Source organism: Hyperolius riggenbachi, chromosome 4 (genome assembly GCF_040937935.1).
Source record: "Hyperolius riggenbachi isolate aHypRig1 chromosome 4, aHypRig1.pri, whole genome shotgun sequence".
NCBI lineage: Eukaryota > Metazoa > Chordata > Amphibia > Anura > Hyperoliidae > Hyperolius > Hyperolius riggenbachi.
In genome coordinates, this window is record NC_090649.1 from 418,727,935 (window position 1) to 418,755,888 (window position 27,954).

The 27,954-nt window shown below is 46.1% G+C and overlaps 1 protein-coding gene across 1 annotated transcript in view; it reads right to left on the reverse strand.

Annotated features, from left to right (window-relative positions):
- CCDC85A (coiled-coil domain containing 85A) overlaps positions 1-23,126 on the reverse strand; it is a 341,020-nt gene extending 317,894 nt beyond the window's left edge. The window contains exon 1 of the mRNA XM_068232421.1: positions 22,416-23,126. Within this exon, the coding sequence (XP_068088522.1) occupies positions 22,416-22,622 (207 nt within the window). The 5' untranslated portion in view covers positions 22,623-23,126. The remainder of the gene's footprint in view (positions 1-22,415) is intronic.
- Positions 23,127-27,954: the final 4,828 nt, after the last annotated feature.

Consider the following 27,954-nt stretch of genomic DNA (forward strand, 5'->3'; position numbering starts at 1 on the left):
ACAACGCAAGCCGCAGCTAGTGCCCAAAAGGGAATGGTATCGGCAGTGTCCTTGGAGTGGGAAAATTTTCTGACACCCATGCAGCAGCAGCCCACTGAACAGCAAGCGTGCAGATCCACCTCCAACACTGATCGCCTGGAGAAGATGGTCAAGGACTACATGTCAGATGACGTAGCTGTGTCGAACAATCCATCTGCACCCTTCAACTATTGGGTATCGAAGCTAGACACCTGGCACGAACTGGCAATGTACGCAATAGAGGTGCTGGCTTGCCCGGCAGCCAGCGTTATGTCGGAACGCTGTTTCAGTGCTGCCGGAGGCATCGTCACAGATCGGCGTATCCGCCTCTCCACAGAAAATGCAGACCGTCTGACTCAAATTAAAATGAATCAATCCTGGATTGGAAATGACTACGCAACACTCCAGGACCCCAACCAAGTAACATGACCAATGAACATCTGGGATGGTGTAGCGTTTCCGGTCCCTGTTTATTGAACCTCTCATCTGTATTACATTTATGACTGCATGGCGGCAAAAAGCATTGCTGCTATATCCGCACGCTTCTTGCCCTCATGCAAGGCCTGGGTTGTTGTGTCTTACAAAGCGTGGCCTTCTCCTCCTGCGCCTCCTCCTGTTCCATCACGTCTGCTGCTGCTGGGTTAGCGTTGCCGCGTGGTCCCTGTTTATTGAACCACTTATCTTTATTACATTTATGACTGCATGGCGGTACAAAGCATGCTATCCGCACGCTTCTTGCCCTCATGCAAGGCCTGGGTTGCTGTGTCTCACAAAGCGTGGCCTTCTCCTCCTGCGCCTGCTCCTGTTCCATCAAGTCTGCTGCTGCTGGGTTAGCGTTGCCGCGTGGTCCCTGTTTATTGAACCACTTATCTTTATTACATTTATGACTGCATGGCGGTACAAAGCATGCTATCCGCATGCTTCTTGCCCTCATGCAAGGCCTGGGTTGTTGTGTCTTACAAAGCGTGGCCTTCTCCTCCTGCGCCTGCTCCTGTTCCATCACGTCTGCTGCTGCTGGGTTAGCGTTGCCGCGTGGTCCCTGTTTATTGAACCACTTATCTTTATTACATTTATGACTGCATGGCGGTACAAAGCATGCTATCCGCATGCTTCTTGCCCTCATGCAAGGCCTGGGTTGTTGTGTCTTACAAAGCGTGGCCTTCTCCTCCTGCGCCTGCTCCTGTTCCATCACGTCTGCTGCTGCTGGGTTAGCGTTGCCGCGTGGTCCCTGTTTATTGAACCACTTATCTTTATTACATTTATGACTGCATGGCGGTACAAAGCATGCTATCCGCACGCTTCTTGCCCTCATGCAAGGCCTGGGTTGCTGTGTCTCACAAAGCGTGGCCTTCTCCTCCTGCGCCTGCTCATGTTCCATCACGTCTGCTGCTGCTGGGTTAGCGTTGCCGCGTGGTCCCTGTTTATTGAACCACTTATCTTTATTACATTTATGACTGCATGGCGGTACAAAGCATGCTATCCGCATGCTTCTTGCCCTCATGCAAGGCCTGGGTTGTTGTGTCTTACAAAGCGTGGCCTTCTCCTCCTGCGCCTGCTCCTGTTCCATCACGTCTGCTGCTGCTGGGTTAGCGTTGCCGCGTGGTCCCTGTTTATTGAACCACTTATCTTTATTACATTTATGACTGCATGGCGGTACAAAGCATGCTATCCGCACGCTTCTTGCCCTCATGCAAGGCCTGGGTTGTTGTGTCTCACAAAGCGTGGCCTTCTCCTCCTGCGCCTCCTCCTGTTCCATCACGTCTGCTGCTGCTGGGTTAGCGTTGCCGCGTGGTCCCTGTTTATTGAACCACTTATCTTTATTACATTTATGACTGCATGGCGGTACAAAGCATGCTATCCGCACGCTTCTTGCCCTCATGCAAGGCCTGGGTTGTTGTGTCTCACAAAGCGTGGCCTTCTCCTCCTGCGCCTCCTCCTGTTCCATCACGTCTGCTGCTGCTGGGTTAGCGTTGCCGCGTGGTCCCTGTTTATTGAACCACTTATCTTTATTACATTTATGACTGCATGGCGGTACAAAGCATGCTATCCGCACGCTTCTTGCCCTCATGCAAGGCCTGGGTTGTTGTGTCTCACAAAGCGTGGCCTTCTCCTCCTGCGCCTCCTCCTGTTCCATCACGTCTGCTGCTGCTGGGTTAGCGTTGCCGCGTGGTCCCTGTTTATTGAACCACTTATCTTTATTACATTTATGACTGCATGGCGGTACAAAGCATGCTATCCGCACGCTTCTTGCCCTCATGCAAGGCCTGGGTTGTTGTGTCTTACAAAGCGTGGCCTTCTCCTCCTGCGCCTCCTCCTGTTCCATCACGTCTGCTGCTGCTGGGTTAGCGTTGCCGCGTGGTCCCTGTTTATTGAACCACTTATCTTTATTACATTTATGACTGCATGGCGGTACAAAGCATGCTATCCGCACGCTTCTTGCCCTCATGCAAGGCCTGGGTTGTTGTGTCTCACAAAGCGTGGCCTTCTCCTCCTGCGCCTCCTCCTGTTCCATCACGTCTGCTGCTGCTGGGTTAGCGTTGCCGCGTGGTCCCTGTTTATTGAACCACTTATCTTTATTACATTTATGACTGCATGGCGGTACAAAGCATGCTATCCGCACGCTTCTTGTCCTCATGCAAGGCCTGGGTTGTTGTGTCTCACAAAGCGTGGCCTTCTCCTCCTGCGCCTCCTCCTGTTCCATCACGTGTGCTGCTGCTGGGTTAGCGTTACCGGTCCCTTTTCCTGGAACCTCTTATATGTATTACATTTATGACTGCATGCCGACAAAAAACATGTTACCTGTGCAAAGAAAACAGACATTTCCCGCATTTAAAAGACAGTTTTCCCTTTGAAACTTTAAAATCGATTTTCTCAAAAACTATAAGCTCTTTTTGCTAAAAAAAAATTTTCCTCTTGTACCCACTCCCAAGGTGCACATACCCTGTAAATTTGGGGTATGTAGCATGTAAGGAGGCTTTACAAACCACAAAAGTTCGGGTCCCCATTGACTTCCATTATGTTCGGAGTTCGGGTCGAACACCCGAACATCGCGGCCATGTTCGGCCTGTTCGGCCCGAACCCGAACATCTAGATGTTCGCCCAACACTAGAAGCAGGGTGTAAACTAGAGGGGGTCAGCCCCTGTGATCGCATGGGGGGCCCAGAGCTGTGGGGGCCTCCAACTACTAACCTTCCCCTCCTCCCATAAAGGGGATTATACTTCAGATCAGGTGTTTTTGTGGCTACGTTTGTTATGGGTGCGGAGATCATGATGGCCTTGGGGCCCATCTCACAAGGGTTTTATGACCCTTGTGAGATGGGCCCCAAGGCTGTAAAATTGATGCATAAAAAGAGAACTTTACCAAAATGTACTGAATCGATCCCTATATGTCACAAATAAGGTTTAAGCTTTTTTGAATCTATATCAAGATGTGAGTGCATTTTATTATTTGTATGTTTCATCTAGTAGGTCAAATACATACATTGGCCCAGTACTGACATTTACAGGATCCTGCTAACATTTGCCCATTTTGAGTATGGTCTATGTAATGTCACCTTTGTTTTCTGTTCTTTATCCAGTTAGTTATTCATGCACACATATTCTACTCTAATCCCTCAGCCTTTCCTTAGCTTCCGCACTAGGCTGTTGTCCAAGTATTTTACATTTATTGCTTTCCCGATACCTAGATTTGCATTCAGCGCTTCATAAAAGCTGAACAAATTGGTTAGATTACTTATTTTTAGTAAACCGGTGTTGATTATTAGAAATTAAAGGATTTTTTTATATTTTATAAACACTAATGTGAAATCAGTCTTTTTATGCACAAGTACAGTAAAACTAGGAAGGTGACACATACCACAAAAATCCAGATCTTTGTAAACAAGGGTCTATGGAGACTTATTAATTTTTTTTATATTTTTTGGAATATAAGACGCACTTTTTCTTCGCCAAATACAGGGAGAAATGTCCCTGCATTTTATATCCCAAAGACAGGGAGTCCTTACGATCGTCCGCCAATAAGAACCGCCGACATGCTGCAACATGTCTACCTGCCTTGTCCCCCTGTGTGGTCCGCCAGTCCCCCATTTGTCTCCTCGCTCACCCTGTGTAAGGACATTTAGTGGCAGCACCGGCTCACCTCATCCAGAGATTCCAGTGCTGAGCACAGACCTTTCATCTCCCGCGTGGCTCCCAAAGTGAAGGCTTCTGCTGATGACGCGATCAGCTGAAGTCGTCACTAGGGAAAGCCGCCTGGGAAAGGAGAGGTCACAGGGACACATGGGGGAGTGGAGGAGACATGTAGGGGACCAGAGAATAAAACGGGGGGCAGGCGAGGACACACAGGAGGACAGGAGGGGGCTCAGGGGGAAAGGAGGACCACATAGGGAAACACGCAAGAGGACCAGAGGATGCCACAGAGTAATAGATGTGGACACACAGGGGCACACACAGGGAGAGGCCGAAGGAGAGACAGAGAGGGACAAAGTAGGACACACAGGAGGACAAAAGGGGACACAAAGGGGGAGGGAAAAAGAACACAGGGGGGCAGAAGGGGACCCATCGGGGACAGAAGGGAACACAGGAGGACTATGAGGGAGAATATGTACAAGACACTCCTGGAACAAGGATGCACCAGGTTTAGTATTTATTTATATTTTTCCTCTGGTTTTGCCCTCTAAACCTAGGTGCGTCTTACATTCCGGTGTGTCTAATGTTCTGAAAAATATGGAATAAAATGGCTTGAAAAATAAATAAAGAGCTATGGAAAAATACCAACCAACTACCAATAGAAATTCAGTTAAGGAAAAGTAAGTGGAGTTGGATAGGCAACACACTTAGGAAAGGAGAGGAATCTATAGAAAGAAGAACCCTAGAATGGAATTTACAGGGATCAAGAAGAAGGTGACAGCCTCGATAAACATGGAGAAGATCAGTGGAAGAAGAATTTAAAGTTTCCCCGCAGGGGAAACTCTGGGGGCAATGGATGGTGGATGGTGGTGGGTGCGGGGCACAGGATGCCTGACGGCCGTTTAGCGCAATACAGCGCTTCTACGGAGGCTACCAAGAAAACAAGAAACCAAGGTAGCCTCCATAGAAGGGCTGTATTGCGCAAAATGGCCGTCTGGCATCCTGTGCCCCGCACCCACCACCATCCACGTGTCTCCTCTTACCATGTTATGCGTACCTCTTGCATCCGACTTTGCAGCTTTGTATATTGCACTGTGATATTATATGCAACAATAAATCTACCTCCACAGCAGTGCCAGCCTTTCTCTTCACTCTACCATATTGTTAAAGGTAAATAAAATATGGCCAATTCAACTGAACACAAGAGCCTCTGCTGGGAATCTAGTATGTGTGTACAGTCCCCATGCCTCAGTGAGTGATCAGCCAGGTGGATCGATATGTTTGATCGCCAGCCGAGAGCTTAGAGCTCCCCACTTACCCTGCCCACCATGTGATGTCACACCCGTGTTACTCCCCTCGATTAGGATAATTAGGATGTAATTAGGGTAATTAGGGTAATTACCCTAATTAGAATGCTTTAGATCAACTTGGACTATTTGGAATGGTATAGAACTTTGGATTTTCCCACAGACTGTGACAGTTTGTGAAGGGTATGAATAGTTTTGGACTGGACTCTATTTGTTCAAATGTAAATAAAGGCTGAGACATTTGTTTCCCACAATAATGCCTCTTGTACATTGTCTTATTATCTTTTGGGAGACACTTATGTTATTTCTCGTCACAAAAATGACTTGACTTGGTTGAATAAAAGTAACTTTAAGTCAAAAACTGCCACCAGGGGTATGAATAATTATGGGCAGCACTGTATTTGTGTATATATATATATATATATATATATATAGGATCTTCTCAAAAAATTAGCATATTGTGATAAAGTTCATTATTTTCTGTAATGTACTGATAAACATTAGACTTTCATATATTTTAGATTCATTACACACAACTGAAGTAGTTCAAGCATTTTATTGTTTTTCTTATTGATGATTTTGGCATACAGCTCATGAAAACCCAAATTTCCTATCTGAAAAAAATTTACATATTTCATCCGACCAATAAAAGAAAAGTGTTTTTAAAACAAAAAAAGTCAACCTTCAAATAATTATGTTCAGTTATGCACTCAATACTTGGTCGGGAATCCTTTTGCAGAAATGACTGCTTCAATGCGGCGTGGCATGGAGGCAATCAGCCTGTGGCACTGCTCCGGTGTTATGGAGGCCCACGATGCTTCAATAGCAGCCTTAAAGCGGAATATAACCCTGCATTTCAACTTTGCTCTAAAACATTATTTACAGCATATTATATGCAAAAAGCATTTTTTTTACTAGACCAGCATTGGAAGGGTTAAACACAGAGGTTTAAAGTTCCGTGGAGAGATATGCAGAAGTTTAGATTGTTACATTCTATTTAGTTATATGTATCTATTGAGAAATGTTACACACTCTTTGGCTGTCCTCCAACTCCTTCTCAGTCAGAGAGATGAGTCACATTCAACACTTAGATACATTTATGTAAACAAAATGTATCTATGTCAGCTTCGGATGCGTCTGCAGAAATCTCCAGGAACTTTAAAGCACTGTGTAACCCTTCCAATGCTGGTCTAGTAAAAAAAAATGCTGGTTGCATATAATTAGTGTTGGGCGAACAGTGTTCGCCACTGTTCGGGTTCTGCAGAACATCACCCTGTTCGGGTGATGTTCGAGTTCGGCCGAAAACCTGACGGTGCTCGGCCAAACCGTTCGGCCATATGGCCGAACTAAGAGCGCATGGCCGAACGTTCCCCGAACGTTCGGCTAGCGCTGTGATTGGCCGAACGGGTCACGTGGTTCGGACCCGAACGCGCTCTGATTGGCCGAACTGTCACGTGGTTCGGGTAAATAAATACCCGAACCACGTCATATCTCCGCCATTTGTCTGTGGGTTTAGCTTTGGGTAGGCAGGCAGGGTAGTTCGCGCTCCAGCCACGCTAGCCAGGGTCCCCCCCAGTCATTGTGTGTCACTGCTGGGAACAGTAGTACACCGCTCGTTCAGCCACACTATATAGCATTCTGTGTACTGTTCTGTGTCTGCTGGGAACAGTGGTACACCGCTCGTTCAGCCACACTATATAGCATTCTGTGTACTGTTCTGTGTCTGCTGGGAACAGTAGTACACCGCTCGTTCAGCCACACTATATAGCATTCTGTGTACTGTTCTGTGTCTGCTGGGAACAGTAGTACACCGCTCGTTCAGCCACACTATATAGCATTCTGTGTACTGTTCTGTGTCTGCTGGGAACAGTAGTACACCGCTCGTTCAGCCACACTATATAGCATTCTGTGTACTGTTCTGTGTCTGCTGGGAACAGTGGTACACCGCTCGTTCAGCCACACTATATAGCATTCTGTGTACTGTTCTGTGTCTGCTGGGAACAGTAGTACACCGCTCGTTCAGCCACACTATATAGCATTCTGTGTACTGTTCTGTGTCTGCTGGGAACAGTAGTACACCGCTCGTTCAGCCACACTATATAGCATTCTGCGTACTGTTCTGTGTCTGCTGGGAACAGTAGTACACCGCTCGTTCAGCCACACTATATAGCATTCTGTGTACTGTTCTGTGTCTGCTGGGAACAGTGGTACACCGCTCGTTCAGCCACACTATATAGCATTCTGTGTACTGTTCTGTGTCTGCTGGGAACAGTGGTACACCGCTCGTTCAGCCACACTATATAGCATTCTGTGTACTGTTCTGTGTCTGCTGGGAACAGTAGTACACCGCTCGTTCAGCCACACTATATAGCATTCTGTGTACTGTTCTGTGTCTGCTGGGAACAGTAGTACACCGCTCGTTCAGCCACACTATATAGCATTCTGTGTACTGTTCTGTGTCTGCTGGGAACAGTAGTACACCGCTCGTTCAGCCACACTATATAGCATTCTGTGTACTGTTCTGTGTCTGCTGGGAACAGTAGTACACCGCTCGTTCAGCCACACTATATAGCATTCTGTGTACTGTTCTGTGTCTGCTGGGAACAGTAGTACACCGCTTGTTCAGCCACACTATATAGCATTCTGTGTACTGTTCTGTGTCTGCTGGGAACAGTAGTACACCGCTCGTTCAGCCACACTATATAGCATTCTGTGTACTGTTCTGTGTCTGCTGGGAACAGTGGTACACCGCTCGTTCAGCCACACTATATAGCATTCTGTGTACTGTTCTGTGTCTGCTGGGAATAGTGGTACACCGCTCGTTCAGCCACACTATATAGCATTCTGTGTACTGTTCTGTGTCTGCTGGGAATAGTGGTACACCGCTCGTTCAGCCACACTATATAGCATTCTGTGTACTGTTCTGTGTCTGCTGGGAACAGTAGTACACCGCTCGTTCAGCCACACTATATAGCATTCTGTGTACTGTTCTGTGTCTGCTGGGAACAGTAGTACACCGCTCGTTCAGCCACACTATATAGCATTCTGTGTACTGTTCTGTGTCTGCTGGGAATAGTGGTACACCGCTCGTTCAGCCACACTATATAGCATTCTGTGTACTGTTCTGTGTCTGCTGGGAATAGTGGTACACCGCTCGTTCAGCCACACTATATAGCATTCTGTGTACTGTTCTGTGTCTGCTGGGAACAGTGGTACACCGCTCGTTCAGCCACACTATATAGCATTCTGTGTACTGTTCTGTGTCTGCTGGGAACAGTAGTACACCGCTCGTTCAGCCACACTATATAGCATTCTGTGTACTGTTCTGTGTCTGCTGGGAATAGTGGTACACCGCTCGTTCAGCCACACTATATAGCATTCTGTGTACTGTTCTGTGTCTGCTGGGAATAGTGGTACACCGCTCGTTCAGCCACACTATATAGCATTCTGTGTACTGTTCTGTGTCTGCTGGGAACAGTGGTACACCGCTCGTTCAGCCACACTATATAGCATTCTGTGTACTGTTCTGTGTCTGCTGGGAACAGTAGTACACCGCTCGTTCAGCCACACTATATAGCATTCTGTGTACTGTTCTGTGTCTGCTGGGAACAGTAGTACACCGCTCGTTCAGCCACACTATATAGCATTCTGTGTACTGTTCTGTGTCTGCTGGGAATAGTGGTACACCGCTCGTTCAGCCACACTATATAGCATTCTGTGTACTGTTCTGTGTCTGCTGGGAATAGTGGTACACCGCTCGTTCGCCACTGTATAGCATTGTGCTCTGTGTCGCTGCTGGGAATAGTGGTACACCGCTCACCCGTCACTGTATAGCATTGTGCTCTGTGTCACTGCTGGGAATAGTGGTACACCGCTCACCCGTCACTGTATAGCATTGTGCTCTGTGTCGCTGCTGGGAATAGTGGTACTGTATAGCATTTCTGTACTGCCACTGTACTGCTGCCAGTCAGCGTGTACTGTAAGGATAAGTGAAATGAGGAAGAAATCCGGTGAAAGAGGGAGGGGCAAGGGAAGAGGTGTTTCCCCTGACGGTTCACGTACAGGCCACAGGGGAGCACCCAAGAAAACCCACTCAATACCGCCCATGTTGTCCAGGACAACAACCCTCACAAATCCAAAAGAACAGGACCAGATAATTACTTGGATGACCTCTCAAGCGTCCAGCAGTGGGTTAAGCAGCACCAGCACATCACGCACGAGGTCCGAGTCCTCAGCCAGTTACAAGGAGCCAGTGGGCACAAAGCTGACACAACCGGCAGCGACACCACGCACACAACTGCCAGATAACCAGTCCGATGAATTACCTCAGGACACAATGGGGTATTCGCAGGAGCTATTCCCAGCCCAACAAACTTCCACCTTTCAAAGGTCAATGGAGGAACAGCCAGAAATGTTGTGCCTGGATTCACAACCGTTAACTGTGGGAAATGCACCGCGCACTGAAATACAAGGCGAGTCCGAAGAGGACTCGGAAACCCAAATCCCAGAGCAATTTGGGCAGGAGGGGTTGCAATTGCAGGAGGTCGGCCGACAAGATCTGGAAGACGACGTTGGAGTGTGCTGCGCAGAGGTTGTTGTGGGGAGCTCTACTCCACGGCGGTGGCCCACAATGACATATGACGAGTTTGAGGAAATGGAAGAGGAGGGTATGGACAATGTGGACAGAGACCCAGATTTTGTTTGTGAACGAGAACATCGCCGTCGTAGCAGCAGCACAGATGAGTCTGTTGAAGAACACACTGCTGCACGAGTTCGCCTTGTGCCACAAGGTAGGCGGCGCGCAATTTCAGGCACCACAAGCGTGGAAGTTCAAGTGAGAGGCAAAAGAGGAGCAAACAGAAATCGCCAGCAAGGAGGCAGGTGCTCCAAAGTCTGGGCTTTCTTTGAAGACTGCACTGAGGATGTTACCATGGCGATTTGCAAGGTGTGCAAGACCCGCCTGAGCAGGGGGAAAAATATTAACAACCTCTCCACCACCAGCATGAGCCGTCACATGCTATCCAAACATCCCACTCTTTGGGCAAACGCGTCAGGACAGGGTACCAGAAACAACACTGCCTCCCTTGGGTTCACCAGACCCGCCTCAGCAGCAGCAGTAGCCCAGCCATTGCGTGGTTCACAACATTCACAAACATCAGACGACGCTGACACTGTCACTTTCCGGAGTAGTGCTCTTGAGGTCTCCCAGTGTTCATCAAACACAACAACCAACAGCCCTTCCGTGTGCAGCGCTACGGTTCAGTTGTCTGTGTCGGAGATGTTTGAGCGCAAGAGGAAATTGCCAGCAAATGACCCCCGGGCCGTGGCAGTAACAGCCAGCATAGCCAAGCTTCTGGCCTGCGAAATGCTGCCATATCGATTGGTGGAGACAAACAGCTTCAAGGGCATGATGTCAGTGGCCATCCCACGTTACGTGGTTCCCAGCCGCTACCACTTTGCACGCTCTGCAGTGCCTGAGTTGCATGAGCACGTGGTCAGCAAAATAACCCGAAGCTTGAAGAATGCCGTTGCCTGCAAGGTTCACCTCACCACTGACACCTGGACGAGTGCGTTCGGCCAGGGTCGATACATCTCCCTTACCGCGCACTGGGTGAACCTTGTGGAGCCTGGCAGCGATTCCTCACCTGCTACAGCACGGGTGTTGCCCACGCCACAAACAGCTGCACCGCCGTCCCTCCCACTGGATAACAGCAGCACCTACCTCTCTGACTCCTTCTCCTCCAACGCATCTCAAAGCTGTACCTCATCCGGAAACGCTAACCCAGCAGCAGTAGGATCGTGGAAGCAGTGCAGCACAGCTGTTGGCATGCGTCAGCAAGCGTTGCTGAAGCTAATCTGCCTTGGGGATAAGCAGCACACAGGGGAGGAAATTTGGAGGGGAATAAAGGAACAGACGGATTTGTGGCTGGCACCGCTGGACCTGAAACCGGGCATGGTTGTGTGTGATAATGGGAGTAATCTCATTCGCGCTTTAAGGTTGGCTAAGCTGACACACATCCCTTGCCTGGCGCACGTGATGAACCTAGTAGTTCAGCGGTTCCTGAGGACATACCCAGGCGTGCCCGATCTGCTGTTGAAGGTGCGTCGAGTGTCCAAACATTGTAGAAATTCCAGTACTGCTTCGGGGGCACTCGCCAAGATGCAGGAGCGCTTCAATCTCCCCCACCATCGCTTGCTGTGTGATGTCCCTACGCGCTGGAATTCTACGCTGCACATGCTAGCCCGCTTTTGCGAGCAGAAGAGTGCAGTGGTCCAGTACATGACGGCGCAGTACCGAGGCGCATCCGGCCAGCTGCCAAGCTTCTGTGGATCCGATTGGGCCAACATGTTGGACCTCTGCCAAGTCCTCCAAAATTTTGAGCAATCCACGTTGCTTGTGAGCAGTGACAACTCTTCAGTCAGCATTACCATACCACTGCTGTGTTTACTGAAGAGGTCGATGTTAAAAATCAAGGAAACAGCTGTCATGATGCAACTGGGGGAATCTGAAGGAGAAAACGATCAGCGTGATGGTACCAACATCAGGCCATCCGCCTCAGGGAACGCTGGCCCCAGCAGCTATGACGAAGAAGAGGAGGAGGAACAGCTGGAGTTGGAGCAGGAATTTCATGCCACCACTGACGAGGGCCAGAGCGGTGCACGTTGGACTTCCACAATTCAACGCGAATGGTCAGCAGAAGCAGACCAGGAGGAAGGTGACGACTATGATGCATCACAACAACTATCACAACGCTCACAAGAGGATGATGAGGATTCTGGTAGGACTCTGGCACACATGGCTCAATTCATGCTAGACTGCATTGAACGTGACCCACGCATTGTGCGCATTCTGGACAACACCAATTACTGGGTTTATACCCTTCTGGATCCACGGTACAAACACAATGTTCCAAAACTGCTTGAAGAAAGAGTCAGACAGGTCAAAATGGAAGAATACCAGCAGGCCCTTGTGGAGACTTTAGAGAGGAGATTGACATCCTCCCCCTCCTCTAGCCAGTTGTACGCAGACAGACTGACTTCCGCAAACCCAGGACGACCAGGAGGGCAGCAAACAACGCAAGCCGCAGCTAGTACCCAAAAGGGAATGGTATCGGCAGTGTCCTTGGAGTGGGAAAATTTTCTGACACCCATGCAGCCGCAGCCCACTGAACAGCAAGCGTGCAGATCCACCTCCAACACCGATCGCCTGGAGAAGATGGTCAAGGACTACATGTCAGATGGCGTAGCTGTGTCGAACCATCCATCTGCACCCTTCAACTATTGGGTATCGAAGCTAGACACCTGGCACGAACTGGCAATGTACGCAATAGAGGTGCTGGCTTGCCCGGCAGCCAGCGTTATGTCGGAACGCTGTTTCAGTGCTGCCGGAGGCATCGTCACAGATCGGCGTATCCGCCTCTCTACAGAAAATGCAGACCGTCTGACTCAAATTAAAATGAATCAATCCTGGATTGGAAATGACTACGCAACACTCCAGGACCCCAACCAAGTAACATGACCAATGAACATCTGGGATGGTGTTGCGTTTCCGGGCCCTGTTTATTGAACCTCTCATCTGTATTACATTTATGACTGCATGGCGGCAAAAAGCATTGCTGCTATATCCGCACGCTTTTTGTCCACATGCAAGGCCTGGGTTGTTGTGTCTCACAAAGCGTGGCCTTCTCCTCCTGCGCCTGCTCCTGTTCCATCACGTCTGCTGCTGCTGGGTTAGCGTTGCCGCGTGGTCCCTGTTTATTGAACCACTTATCTTTATTACATTTATGACTGCATGGCGGTACAAAGCATGCTATCCGCACGCTTCTTGCCCTCATGCAAGGCCTGGGTTGTTGTGTCTCACAAAGCGTGGCCTTCTCCTCCTGCGCCTGCTCCTGTTCCATCACGTCTGCTGCTGCTGGGTTAGCGTTGCCGCGTGGTCCCTGTTTATTGAACCACTTATCTTTATTACATTTATGACTGCATGGCGGTACAAAGCATGCTATCCGCACGCTTCTTGCCCTCATGCAAGGCTGGGGTTGTTGTGTCTCACAAAGCGTGGCCTTCTTCTCCTCCTGCGCCACCCTCCTCCTGTTCCATCACGTGTGCTGCTGCTGGGTTAGCGTTACCGGTCCCTTTTCCTGGAACCTCTTATATGTATTACATTTATGACTGCATGCCGACAAAAAACATGTTACCTGTGCAAAGAAAACAGACATTTCCCGCATTTAAAAGACAGTTTTCCCTTTGAAACTTTAAAATCGATTTTCTCAAAAACTATAAGCTCTTTTTGCTAATTTTTTTTTCCTCTTGTACCCACTCCCAAGGTGCACATACCCTGTAAATTTGGGGTATGTAGCATGTAAGGAGGCTTTACAAACCACAAAAGTTCGGGTCCCCATTGACTTCCATTATGTTCGGAGTTCGGGTCGAACACCCGAATATCGCGGCCATGTTCGGCCTGTTCGGCCCGAACCCGAACATCTAGATGTTCGCCCAACACTACATATAATATACTGTAAATAATGTTTTAGAGCAAAGTTGAAATGCAGGGTTATATTCCGCTTTAAGCTCATCCAGAGTGCTGGGTCTTGCGTCTCTCAACTTTCTCTTCACAATATTCCACAGATTCTCTATGGGGTTTAGGTCAGGAGAGTTGGCAGGCCAATTGAACACAGTAATACCATGGTCAGTAAACCATTTACCAGTCGTTTTGGCACTGTGAGCAGGTGCCAGGTCATGCTGAAAAATGAAATCTTCATCTCCATAAAGCTTTTCAGCAGATGGAAGCATGAACCCACTTTTGAACCAGAAACAGCGGCAGAAGCGCCTGACCTGGGCTACAGAGAAGCAGCACTGGACTGTTGCTCAGTGGTCCAAAGTACTTTTTTCAGATGAAAGCAACTTTTACATGTCATTCGGAAATCAAGGTGCCAGAGTCTGGAGGAAGACTGAGAAGAGGGAAATGCCAAAATGCCTGAAGTCCAGTGTCAAGTACCCACAGTCAGTGATGGTCTGGGGTGCCATGTCAGCTGCTAGTGTCGGTCCACTGTGTTTTATCAATGCCGGGTCAATGCAGCTAGCTATCAGGAGATTTTGGAGCACTTCATGCTTCCATCTGCTGAAAAGCTCTATGGAGATGAAGATTTCATTTTTCAGCACGACCCGGCACCTGCTCACAGTGCCAAAACCACTGGTAAATGGTTTACTGACCATGGTATTGCTGTACTCAATTGGCCTGCCAACTCTCCTGAACTGAACCCCATAGAGAATCTGTGGGATATTGTGAAGAGGAAGTTGAGAGACTCAAGACCCAACACTCTGGATGAGCTTAAGGCCGCTATCGAAGCATCCTGGGCCTCCATAACACCTGAGCAGTGCCACAGGCTGATTGCCTCCATGCCACGCCGCATTGAAGCAGTCATTTCTGCAAAAGGATTCCCGATCAAGTATTGAATGCATAACTGAACATAATTATTTGAAGGTTGACTTTTTTTGTTTTAAAAACACTTTTCTTTTATTGGTCGAATAAAATATACTAATTTTTTGAGATAGGAATTTGGGGTTTTCATGAGCTGTATGCCAAAATCATCAATATTAAAACAATAAAAGGCTTGAACTACTTCAGTTGTGTGTAATTGAATCTAAAATATATGAAAGTCTAATGTTTAACAGTACATTACAGAAAATAATGAACTTTATCACAATATGCTAATTTTTTAAGAAGATCCTGTATATATATATATATATATATATATATATATATAATATTACTTCATCAATTATGTATTCAGTGTTTGCACTTTGTAAAGCATTTCCTCACATTGATTTACATTCTTACATTTATCACAAGTGGTGCATCTCTACTGCTGACAGTTACATCACGCGTGCATGAAATAGAGGTGCGAGGAAATATGGGTGCGAGGTGAAGCTGAAATCTTAATAAACGATAAACATTGTGTTCAACTAGACCCGAGGTGAAGCTAAAAACCTGTGAACGATAAGGAACGTTTTAAAACAGATGGCATATGAAAATGAAAATATTTTGTAACAAAAATTGCTAATACCGATTTTATACCAGGGCTGTGGAGTCGGTACAAAAATCCACAGACTCCGACTCCTAAGTTTAGGATTCAACTGACTCTGACTCCTCGACTCCGACTCCTCTAATTTACATATTTCAATCTAGTTGATCAAACGTAAGTAACATGAAATTCGTCTCTTAACTGCCAACGCTTAGGAATTTTTAAAGACAACTGAAGTGAGAAGGATATGTAGACTGCCATATTTATTCCCTTTGGTCATAGACTAAAACTAGTCCTTGGTAAGAGTACTTGTAAAAGGTACAGGCCGGAACAGGCCCTAGGCAATGTGACTGTGGGTGCATGTAAGAATGGTGTGCAGGTACTCTGCAGGAGAATGAGTGGATTCTTCCTCTATTACACATTCTTCATGCACAATCTGAACATGGATCAGGCCCTAGGCAATGTGACTGTGGGTGCATGTAAGAATGATGTACAGGTACTCTGCAGGAGAATGAGGGGATTCTTCCTCTATTACACATTCTTCATGCACAATCTGAACATGGATCAGGACCTAGGCAATGTGACTGTGGGTACATGTAAGAGTAATGTGCAGGTACTCTGCATGAGAATGAGTCGTTTCTTCCTCTTCTCTATTACAAATTCTTCATGCAAAATCTGAACCAGGTTTATGGGTGATAGACAACACCTCTGTGTTCAATGTGCACAACATTCTCAATGGATTCCTGCAGCTCTGTGGGGAGTGCATATGTAGAGTATAGTACTACTGTGTAACAAAGTAAACCTGAGACAGATGAAATTTAAGTGTTATACATACCTGGAGCTTCCTCCATCCCCATTCAGGCTAATCAGTCCCTCGTTACCTTCCTCCGCAAGCTGGATCTTCTGCTATGAGTCCAGGTACTTGAGCCAGTCTGGCGTAGTACGTATGCACACACTCCGCCACCAGGAGCGTACTACACCTGCGCAGCACTATTGCGCAAGTGCAGAATGTTCCTGGCTGTAGGAGCGGCATGTGGCCGGACTTCGCTGACTGGCTGAATTACCGGGACTCATAGCAGAAGATCCAGGGGGTGGAGGAAGACAGCGAGGGACTGATTGGCCTGAAGGGGGCTGGAGGAAGCCCCAGTTATGTATAAAACTTTTCTTTTCATCCGTCTCAGCTACCCTTTAATTCGTACTCACCAAACCAAATTTTATGAACATTCAAATTATTTGATTTCATGAGCAAAGAGAGTGCATACATTTGCATAAATCAGCATCAACACAGAATTTTTTCCATCTCTTTGACCATCTCTATTAGTGACATGGATACACATCAGGCTGTATTCTTACAGCATACATGTTATTTAGTATATATAAGAGATTCCTGTGTACACGTATATATATATATATATATATATATACATATATACTGTACAGTCACAATCAGATGTGTATATCTGACTTTAAAAATACGGGGACTGCTTTATTGAAGTAGCACAAGTAACTAATTTTGATTGGTTTATTTCATTTTTGTGGACTAAGCAGAGCTATTACTGTATATATAAATTATTTATGATGACTATTATCTGAGAAATAGAACATTTTTTCATATTTTCTATTTTAATTACAGTTTAAATTCATTAGGAGTCGGAGTCGATGCATTTTTTTCCCGACTCCAACTTCAGGCACCCAAAATTGCTCCGACTCCGACTCCACAGCCCTGTTTTATACAGCTTAACCTAATACTACCCTCACACTGAACCATCCAATACCGATGCCTAACTCTAACCATCTGGTGGTGTCTAACCTTCAGAATCCCCAAGGCGGTGCCTAACCCTAAGACTCCCTTTGGTGGTGCCTAACCCTAATCGTTCCTCCCCTGCACAAATACCCAGCATTTCTGATGCTGAAACCAGGATAATTACTGTGAAAGTTGGTATCCTGAAAAATTGACTAACTTCTACTATGTGACACTAGAGGTCCTCTTAAAGAGAATCTGTATTGTTAAAATCGCACAAAAGTAAACATACCAGTGCGTTAGGGGACATCTCCTATTACCCTCTGACACAATTTCGCCGCTCCTCGCCGCATTAAAAGTGGTTAAAAACAGTTTTTAAAAGTTTGTTTATAAACAAACAAAATGGCCACCAAAACAGGAAGTAGGTTGATGTACAGTATGTCCACACATAGAAAATACATCCATACACAAGCAGGCTGTATACAGCATTCCTTTTTAATCTCAAGAGATCATTTGTGTATTTCTTTCCCCCTGCAGCTATCTTCCACTGAAGTGTCAGGCTGTTTCTTCCTGCAGAGTGCAGACAGCTGTGCCTGTATGTAATTCCTCAGTATGTGAAAGCCCAGCCAGCTCAGAGGAGGATGTATCCAGCTTGTAAAAGATAATAGAGCAGAGAGAAGCTGCACTAATCTAAATAACACACAGGCAGTGTGCAGAGAGGGGCCTGGAGGGGGGAGATGCATCATAGAACCACAACACTGAAGAACTTGGCAGCCTTCCAGACACAGGCCGACAAGTCTGACAGGAGAGAAATAAGTTGATTTATTACAGAGATGGTGATAGTAGAACGTGCTGCAGTAAGCCAAAACACATTAGAATAGATTTTGGAACTTGTAGGATGGAAGAAAACCGGATGAAATTTTTGTTACGGAGTCTCTTTAAAACTGATCTCCTAACCAGGGAATGACTAATTTACATCCACCCAAAAAATTGAGAGATTATGTTGCAAACCAATATATCAGTAGTGACTTCTTGAAATTATCCTTGACAGCTTCATTTCCGTTGAAGTCCTCCAAGGTACATCTACGTGCACATTCAACAGGATATTCAATTAACAGGACCGCGTACGCGAAGGTCATATTAAAACTTTTATAATCTTAATACAAAACCACATGGAGCCATTCATCTTGGCATAAGTGGTGAACGCTAAGTGAATCGTGATCTGCAGAGTACAGTAAAACGATATAAAGTCTGTCCTTCCTCCATATTTCTCTGCTTGATTTTATTCTCTACCTTTTGGAAGTGTGGGTGTGACGTGGCATCTTTGGGTGGCAGGGAACCAAGTCACTGCACACCAAATTTATTTGCAGAGGCTATGATTTCTATTTCTATTTCCAAGATCAGTTTTGTTTTTTTGTTTTTTTAATATACATTTTTATAGTACTGACTTTTTGCGTGGCGCATTGCAGAAAACATTGTATAAAGGTGGCCATACACCTAAGCTAAATACGTACCACAAAGACTGCAGAAAATGGTTCGGGGGATATGCGGCCTCAAAAGATGGGACAAATGATCGTTTCCCGATCCATCTTCCACAATCCTGTAACGTGGGAACAAACTATGGGCCTGAACATTGGGCCCAAACTATGAGCGTTCCGCCTGCTGAAATCTACTGAATATCAATGTGCTGTGGGTGGTAAGAATAGATCAAAAACCACATACGATACAATAACATGATCCGATTTTACAGCAATTCGATAAATATAATTGGAACCCGAAGAAAAAAATCGAAAAAAAAATTTCAGTCGAGTGAAAAATCCGATCGGATTTCAAGTTTTTTCGATTTTTTTTCAATATGGAATGCTGGAAATGTTTCTTCAATTTTTCTAAAGATAATATGGTGTGTGTTAGATTGTCAATTTATTATTATACACACTCTAGCAATTTTCTCAGAGTTTCCAATCATTTTTATTATAATTGGGGAAAATTAGAGCATATGTGTGTGATACATTGATCATATTTTTGAAATGTTACAATCAGTCAGAAAAATTTATTGCAATTCTTGAATTGAGCAGATATTTAAAAAATTGTATGGCGTGGGGCCACCTAAAGGGTGATCAATCAAAAGTAAAAAATTAATGTGAGTATGGCTCACTTAAGTGATATAAGGCTATGACTATGCTAGAGACATCAGATTGTGAGTTTCGTTAAGAGATGATCAGTGACAGCATAACACAACATAATCACAGCAATGGCGTAACTAAGGAGCTTGGGGCCAGTGTGAGTCTTACATGGGGCCCCAACAACTCTATTAATATAGAGCTCTAAAACCTACCAAGCACAGCTGCAATATTAGCCACTTTACCCCTGCCCGTACGGATTTCTCCATCCCTTTTTCCATCCTTTAACCCCCAGGGACGGAGAAATCCGTACTTTGCGCACTCCCGCCGCTGTCCGCGTTCTCGCTCGTAAACACGCCGCCTGCCGCTAGTAAACACGCCTCCGCCCGCTCGCCCGGAGATCAATGAACGGGAAAATCCATTCCCGTTCGTTGTTCTTAGCCCCGCAATGATCCGCTGCTCTCCGATGGGCAGCGAGATCATTGTGAAACGATACAAACTTACCCAGCCTCCAAGTACTTCCTCCAAGCTTCCGGAAGGACGCTTGGAGGTCGCATTAAAGCAAAAAGTTACTGTGGCCATCTTGTGGCCAAATAGTAAACTACACCCTACACATTTTTTACATACAAATAAATTACTTTTACACAAAAAATTAACTCATTACCTCCCACACTCCCAATTTTTTTTTTTGTAATAAATTTTTTTTTTAAAATGTACAATAAAAAAAAATACATAAATAGTTACCTTAGGGACTGAACTTTTTAAATATTTATGTCAGGAGGGTACAACACTGTTACTTTATAAACTATGGGCTTGTAATTAGGGATGGACGCAAAACTGAAAAAAATGCACCTTTATTTCCAAATAAAATATTGGCGCCAAACATTGTGATAGGGACATAATTTAAATGGTTTTATAACCGGGACAAAGGGCAAATACTTTTCATGGGTTTTAATTACAGTAGCATGCATTATTTAAAAACTATAATTGCCAAAAACTGAAAAATAATTAATTTTTTTCCCACATTTTTCCTATTTTCCCATTAAAACACATTTAGAATAAAATAATTCTTGGCATAATGTCCCACCTAAAGAAAGCCTAATTGGTGGTGGAAAAAACAAGATATAGATCGTTTAATTGTGATAAGTAATGATAAAGTTATAGACGAATGAATGGAAGGAGCGCTGAAAGGTGAAAATTGCTCTGGTGGTCAGGGGGTAAACTCCCTCAGTGGTGAAGTGATTAGAGAGATGTATTTATAGTAAGGAGACTGTTAAGTATTAGCACTATACAATACACATAAATAGGTGTTCATAATAAGCATAGCACCAATGCAAAGTTAATAAGATGGATTAAGGAGGGCCCCTAGTGGGTCCCTCTGGTCCAGGTGCCCTTGTGCAGTCACAACCTCTGCATCCCCTGTTGCTATGCCACTGCATCAAAACCACTCAGTGTTACCCCTTCTTTCAATGTTGTCATATGTAAAGTGGTTTCAGACAAGCTCTGGTTGCTATGGGTTACACACATCATTACTGTTCTTTGCTCTGCCTTCGTAACTTCTTCAATAAAACCGCACACCTGTAAGACAACCGCTGTCATCTGATTTCTATAAGCGAGCACATGGCAGAAGTCAGCTAGACAGCTCCAGGGCATGTAGTACTGAAACAGTTACACGGTAGCTCATTACATCATTGCTGTAGCAGCTCGGAAGCAACCCCTTCCAGCCCAGCTAGCGTTACCCTTGTGCAAGTGTCATGTCGTTGGAGCAACCTCCAGTAAATCTACATCAAAGCTTAGGCTTGATGACAGCTTTACACTTAGGCACACCATATTTCTTTTTTTATCATAATAAAAGTGGTGACAGCTCACGACACATCACGACGTGTTCCTTCTATCACATTATAGATCATTTCACAAGGTGATCTGACATCTTCAGCACTTCCAAGGCGCATCTCTCTCTTTCTCTCTCTCTCGCTAGGCTTTCTTTGATTCAAACAAATACGTCATCTGCTTGGGGAAGAAAACCCCAGGATGCCTCCCACTTCTCCTGACACATTACGTAATGATTAGTCCGGGCTGGAAGGTGTGAGAGCCACGGAGATGGTGGGATTTTTAGGCAGCAAGTAAATCCTTTTAACTCTTGCTGGCCCAAAAGAAATCCCAGACTTTCTCTTGCATAAGCTCTGGAGTGATATCTGAGCTAGTTAACCCTTCATTAGCTTTTAAATTGCACAGAACCATATTCAACGAGCTGCTTGATGCTGTCCACAAACATATTTTTTAACACCATCCATTTCAAAATAGTCACAAATGGAAATAGATCATTTGATCAGTATTGAACACGATGAATTTGATTAGTTCTGATAAAAAAAATCATTTGATAATTTAATGACATTTGACTTTGAAAAACTATTATGGGATCGGTGTTCAGATGACACTTTGAAATTGCCAAGCTTCAAGTGTTTTACCGTATTAACCATTACAACGTAAGATCTCATCATATGTGTGTGGCCAGTGTTAAAAGTAGCCATACAGCTAGCGATTTGGCATCGAATCGATTAGGCGATCTAGTTTTTGGATGATCAACTAAAGTGTGATCGATCGAAAGTCGACTAGTGGCCACCACAACACAAGCTATTCACCTTCACTAATCGATTTGAAGGATGTTGTGACACTGTGCTCTGAATCCAAAAATCGATTGTTTGTCGATCTAAACCATGCAAACAGTAGCCTATTCCTTTGCAATCTACCAACATCTTCCATCCTGCTCGATCGACAAATATTATTGTCTATTGCACATACTGTAACTCTTTCATTTCTCTCTCGATTCAGTAAGATTATTGAATTGGTTGGTCGATCGGGCTGCCAAATCACTAGATATCACCTTAGGAGCTTAAGCCTGTGCAATCAAGCAATTAAAAGTATCTTGTCACGATTCCGGTTGTACATACCTGAATGAATATTAATGTATTGGCGTAAAGCAAAGTTAGATTAGTTTCACTGACACTTGCATTCTCTGTAGAGCTGTACAAAATAAGGAGCATTGCATTAATGAGATGCTCAACCACCCTTGCCTTACCTTTAGCCCTCTGATCTCTCCCAGATGTAGCTGCAGCCTCCGATTCACCTCCCGGATCAGATTGCTATGATCCAACATAGCACTCATCTTATCAGCCTCTGCCCTGCGGAGTCGGACTATGAGGTCCTCCTTAGTCCACTTCATGAGCTCCTCATCAGGCACCTTGGCAAGATCTTCCACCAAACTTTCCCCAACAGCCTTGGACATCTTTCCTCTCTAGTTAATCTGGACTCCTTTTTTGAAACGGGAAAATGAGACTTACGATTAGATGTTTTATCACAATCTTAATAGAGCAAGATAGTGTGGTGCTCAGTAAAGACAAGTGAATTCCTCTGTGACATCTAGAGCTTGTAAAAGATAAGAAAAGATCCCTTCTTGAGCATCATTCGTGACACACCAAGCCATTCTGTTCAGTGGAAATGTGTTGCCATTGGTGGTTTTCCTAGCAGAAGATAAATCCATTAAACAGCAGACTGATCCTAAATCAAAAACACCATAGTGACCAGAAAAGCAGCTTGTAAGAATCAATTTACTTTACTTCAAAGCATCTGCAGACTCCTCTCATGTCCTCATGGTTAGAGCTCTACTGCAGCAGGAATGAGTCCATGCAGATACAGATGCCGGCATGCCTGTGTGGATTCTCTCCTCTGGGCTGCAGTGGGAAGGCTTCTGACTTGGAAAAGAGTTCCATCGCCTGCAGCAGACACAAGACACTCTGGCTGCTGCTGCTGCTAATACAGCACAAGTGACCTGTCCCTCTCCTTTTCTTCTGTACTGAAAGGCTGTCAGCCTAAGCCCGGATGTAAATTTCCTGACGCCATCTGCTGGTTGTTTTTATTTATGTTTCTGGAAAACTCAGAACTCAGAAAACAAGCAAAATACAGTATGTTGAATAGTGTCTTATTTATAGCTCCTACCTGTTTTTTTGTTTGTTTTTTGTTTTTTCAGACGGACCACGTCCCATTGTCCTTCTTTTATTCAGTTGTCCTGTTTTTAAATTAGATAGCTTTCGACAATTAAATGTGCTAAATAATTAGCAGAAGCTTTAAAAGGTTATGTGTAGCATCACATGCATTATACTTACTGTTTAAATGGGCTCTATGCAATTTCAGAGGTCTCTGGCAAGTTCTAAAAAAACAGGCAACTGCAGTTTTTGTGGAAAAAAAAAACTAAACAAAACAAAAAAAAACAACTTGCTAGGATGATTTTTCCTCGAAGCAAGTTCTTTTTCGCCTATGCAAATACTGTGTTGATGCTGCCAGGAAGCTGAATGCAAATGAGCAAGAACTTCACATCTGCCTGAAGCAGGAGAAAAGTCGCCATCACTCATCTGCCACCAGCTTTCTTTCTTTTTTTTTCTTTTTAAAGTTAAAGTGATAAACCTCCTTAGCTGTAATCCCGAGTCAGACTCGGGCCGGAAATCCGCAGGTCAGTGTAGTAACCCCAAGCTGGATCAATGGGAGGTGTGTTATGTGCAGGGCTTACCCAGATCTATCTAGCGGTATTATTTTTAAGGTCTAATGCTGGATCCACAGCATACAATTTTTTTGACCGATTTTACCCACCCAATCGATTATTTCCAGAATGTCCGATCTACGGATCGATCGATTTTGTGAGCGATTTTATGAGCGATTTCCAAAGAAATGAATGGAAAGCGCCTAGAAAATCGCTCATGAAATCGATCGATCCTCAGACTGGACATTCTGGAGATAATTGATCAGGTGGGTAAATCGTCCGAAAAAGTGTATCCAGCATAAAATCTTGTTAATAAATTGCACTGTTTTCAGAAACTAAATTCTGGAAATAATCATAACGCCAGGGAGGTTAAAGGACACTGTAAAAGAAGGATATTGAAGCTGCCATATTTATTTTCTTTTAACCAGCCAACGACTGCTCCACGCCGATTGGCGTGAGCAGCGCTGCAGCCCCAGGACCGCTCCACGCTGATTTGCGGCTGCTTGGGGCCTCATGTTTTTAGGGGCCTCGGAGGCTCCGTGATGTCGTCGTGACATCACACCGTCACCGTCCTTCCACAGCCGCAGCGGCTGCTTGGTACTCGGGCTCAGGGGGCGGGCAGACGCCGGCGAGGGGAAGGCTCTGTCCCTGCCCACCCACCAGTAGAGCGGCTGCTTGGCCGCTTTAGTTACGCCCCCGCCCACTGCTCTGCCCACCCTCCCTGAAGCCGGGTGTATGCGCTGCATACTTCCGGTTCTGCGTTCCACATGGTCTGCAGGAACCGGAAGTACAAATGGTGCATGACTCCCGGCAAAGCCACCACTCTCCTTGCCCACCTGTCTGCCTTTTACCCCTGCTCCCTGCCCGCTCACTATCTATGGGGGCACCTACTTAGACCTAGCTATCTACCTATGGGGGCACCTACCTACGCCTAGCTACCTATGGGGCACCTACCTACACCTAGCTACCTATGGGGCACCTACCTACGCCTAGCTACCTATAGGGACACCTAGCTACACCTAGCTACCTATGGGGCACCTACCTATACCTAGCTACCTATGGGGCACCTACCTACACCTAGCTACTTATAGGGGCACCTAGCTACACCTAGCTACCTATGGGGCACCTACCTACACCTAGCTACCTATGGGGGCACCTACCTACGCCTAGCTACCTATGGGGCACCTACCTACGCATAGCTACCTATGGGGTACCTACCTACGCCTAGCTACCTATAGGGGCACCTAGCTACACCTAGCTACCTATGGGGCGCCTACCTACGCATAGCTACCTATGGGGTACCTACCTATGCCTAGCTACCTATAGGGGCACCTAGCTACACCTAGCTACCTATGGGGCGCCTACCTACACCTAGCTACCTATGGGGCACCTACCTACACCTAGCTGCCTATGGGGCACCTACCTACACCTAGCTACCTATGGGGCACCTACCTACACCTAGCTACCTATGGGGCACCTACCTACGCCTAGCTACCTATGGGGAACCTACCTACGCCTAGCTACCTATAGGGGCACCTAGCTATGCCTAGCTACCTATGGGGCACCTACCTACATCTATCTACCTATAGGGCACCTACCTACACCTAGCTACCTATGGGGCACCTACCTACGCCTAGCTACCTATGGGGCACCTAGCTACCTATACTGGGACTCCTACCTACCTATGGGGCACCTACCTACGCCTAGCTACCTATGTGGCACCTACCTACGCCTAGCTACCTACAGGGGGCACCTACCTATGCCTAGCTACCTATGGGGCACCTACCTACCTATGGGGGAACCTACACCTAGCTACCTACAGGGGCACCTCGCTACACCTAGCTACCTATGGGGGAACCTCCCTATGCCTACCTACCTATGGGGCACCTCCATAGGCCTAGCTACCTACAGGGGGCACCTACCGACGCCTAGCTACCTATGGGACACCTACCTACGCCTAGCTGCCTATGGGGGAACCTACCTATGCCTAGTAACCTATGGGGCATCTACCTACCTATGGGGGAGGGATTGAATTATACAGCACCTGTGTGTCTGGCAGCTCACAACTGATCTTATCAGTGAGCAGCACAGAGGAGGCAGCAGGTTAGTGGAGAGAGAGATCACAGTAAGAAAATGTGCCCTAATTGCGTTTGATTTCTGCTGAACTGTGCCCCAATTGCATTTGATTTCTGCTGAACTGTGCCCTAAATGCGCTGCTGCCGCCCTGCCTGGGAAAATAAGCGGTTGGCTTTACCGCTGAGAAGCGCTTTTAAACTTGTATTCTTGTGAGTATAACATTAAATTTTGCAATAAAAACCAACACAGGTAATGCACTATTGTGCGCTCCATTTCTTTTATAGATAATTCTCCTTGCCCTAACACTTGGAGTGGCACAGTACATTATCTCCCTAAGTAAAGAAGACTGTTTGTGTGGCTGCAACCTCCAGATAGGAGCGCAAGGATTTTCGTTGTTTTTGTTTGGACTACCTATGGGGGAACCTACCTACGCCTAGCTACCTATAGGGGCACCTAGCTACACCTAGCTACCTATGGGGGCACCTCCCTACGCCTAGCTATCTACAGGGGGCACCTACCAATGCCTAGCTACCTAGGGGGCACCTACCTATGCCTAGCTGCCTATGGGCAACCTACCTACGCCTAGCTACCTATGGGGCACCTACCTACGCCTAGCTACCTACGGGGGCACCTACCTATGCCTAGCTACCTAGGGGGGCGCCTTTTTATACCTAGCTACCTTTACTGGGACACCTACCTATTACACTCCTCCCCACTTAGGCCTCGATTCATAAACAGCAGTGCGATAAAAAAATCTTGTCGAGAAATTACCGCACTCAGTATTTTCCCGGTCTGTGTGCTAATTCATAAAGATTTCCCCAGCTGCCCTTGGAGGTCGGTAAATTACAGCAGCCCATTGAGCGGTAGAGTAGAGCAGTGTCTCGATTCTCTCTTTGCCCTGCAGAAATTAATCACACAGACGTCTCTCTCTGGCTCTCTCCACTGATGACTCAGACAGATGAGTCACAAAGTCTTTCCCTGCCTGCAGAAATTATTCACACAGACGGCTCTCTCCACTGATGACTCAGACAGATGAGTCACACAGTCTTTCCCTGCCTGCAGAAATGTTTCACACAGATGGCTCTCTCCACTGATGACTCAGACAGATGAGTCACACAGTCTTTCCCTGCCTGCTCAAATGATTCACACAGAGGGCTCTCTGGCTCTCTCCACTGATGACTCAAACAGACTTCGGCTCTCTGCACTTTTGCATTCATCAGAGCTGTCAGAGCTGACGGTAACTTGTTATCGCCTCACTAGAGTTTTCGGTAACTACCGCCAGGCTTACCGCTTGTTGAAGGCTTTATGAATTGACATTTGCTGACAATTTACTGACATGTGTTGTCGGTAACTGGAGCCAAGTCGGTAATTTATCTCCCTGGTCGGTAATGTCAGCTTTTCATGCGGTAACAACCTTTATGAATTGACATTTTGCAAAGTGGTCGGTAAAGTCTGCTGTTTTCAGCATTACCGCATGAGGTAATGCTTTATGAATCGAGGCCATTGTGTCTGTCACCCTCCTCCACACCCCATTAGTATCACCCACCTCCCAACCCAGTCAGTGTCACCCTCTCCCCACCCAGTGTTATCCTCCTCCCCACCTAGTGTCATCCTCCTCCTGACCTAGTGTCATCCTCCTCCCCTTCCAGGCAATGTCACCCGCCTTCCGCCCAGTGTCGCCCTCTCAGCCACATCCAGTTTCACTATCCCACCCTACTCAGCAGCTCCATCCCGCCAGCACCCAGTGGGCCAGAACATTTAATTAAATTATGTCTATGGTAACATTTGCTGCATTTTTATATGTGTATTTTTCATGTGTGGGTGGATAATGCTTACTGAATTTTAACGTGTGGGAGGTAATATTTGCCTAATTTCCGATTTGATGCATTTCACATGTCAAAAGTAACGTTTGCTGTATTCCATGTGTTAGGGAAATCATTTCCTGCATTCATTTGTCAGAAGTTGGGGTTGTTGCATTTCATGTTTCAGAGGTAATGGTTCTTGCATT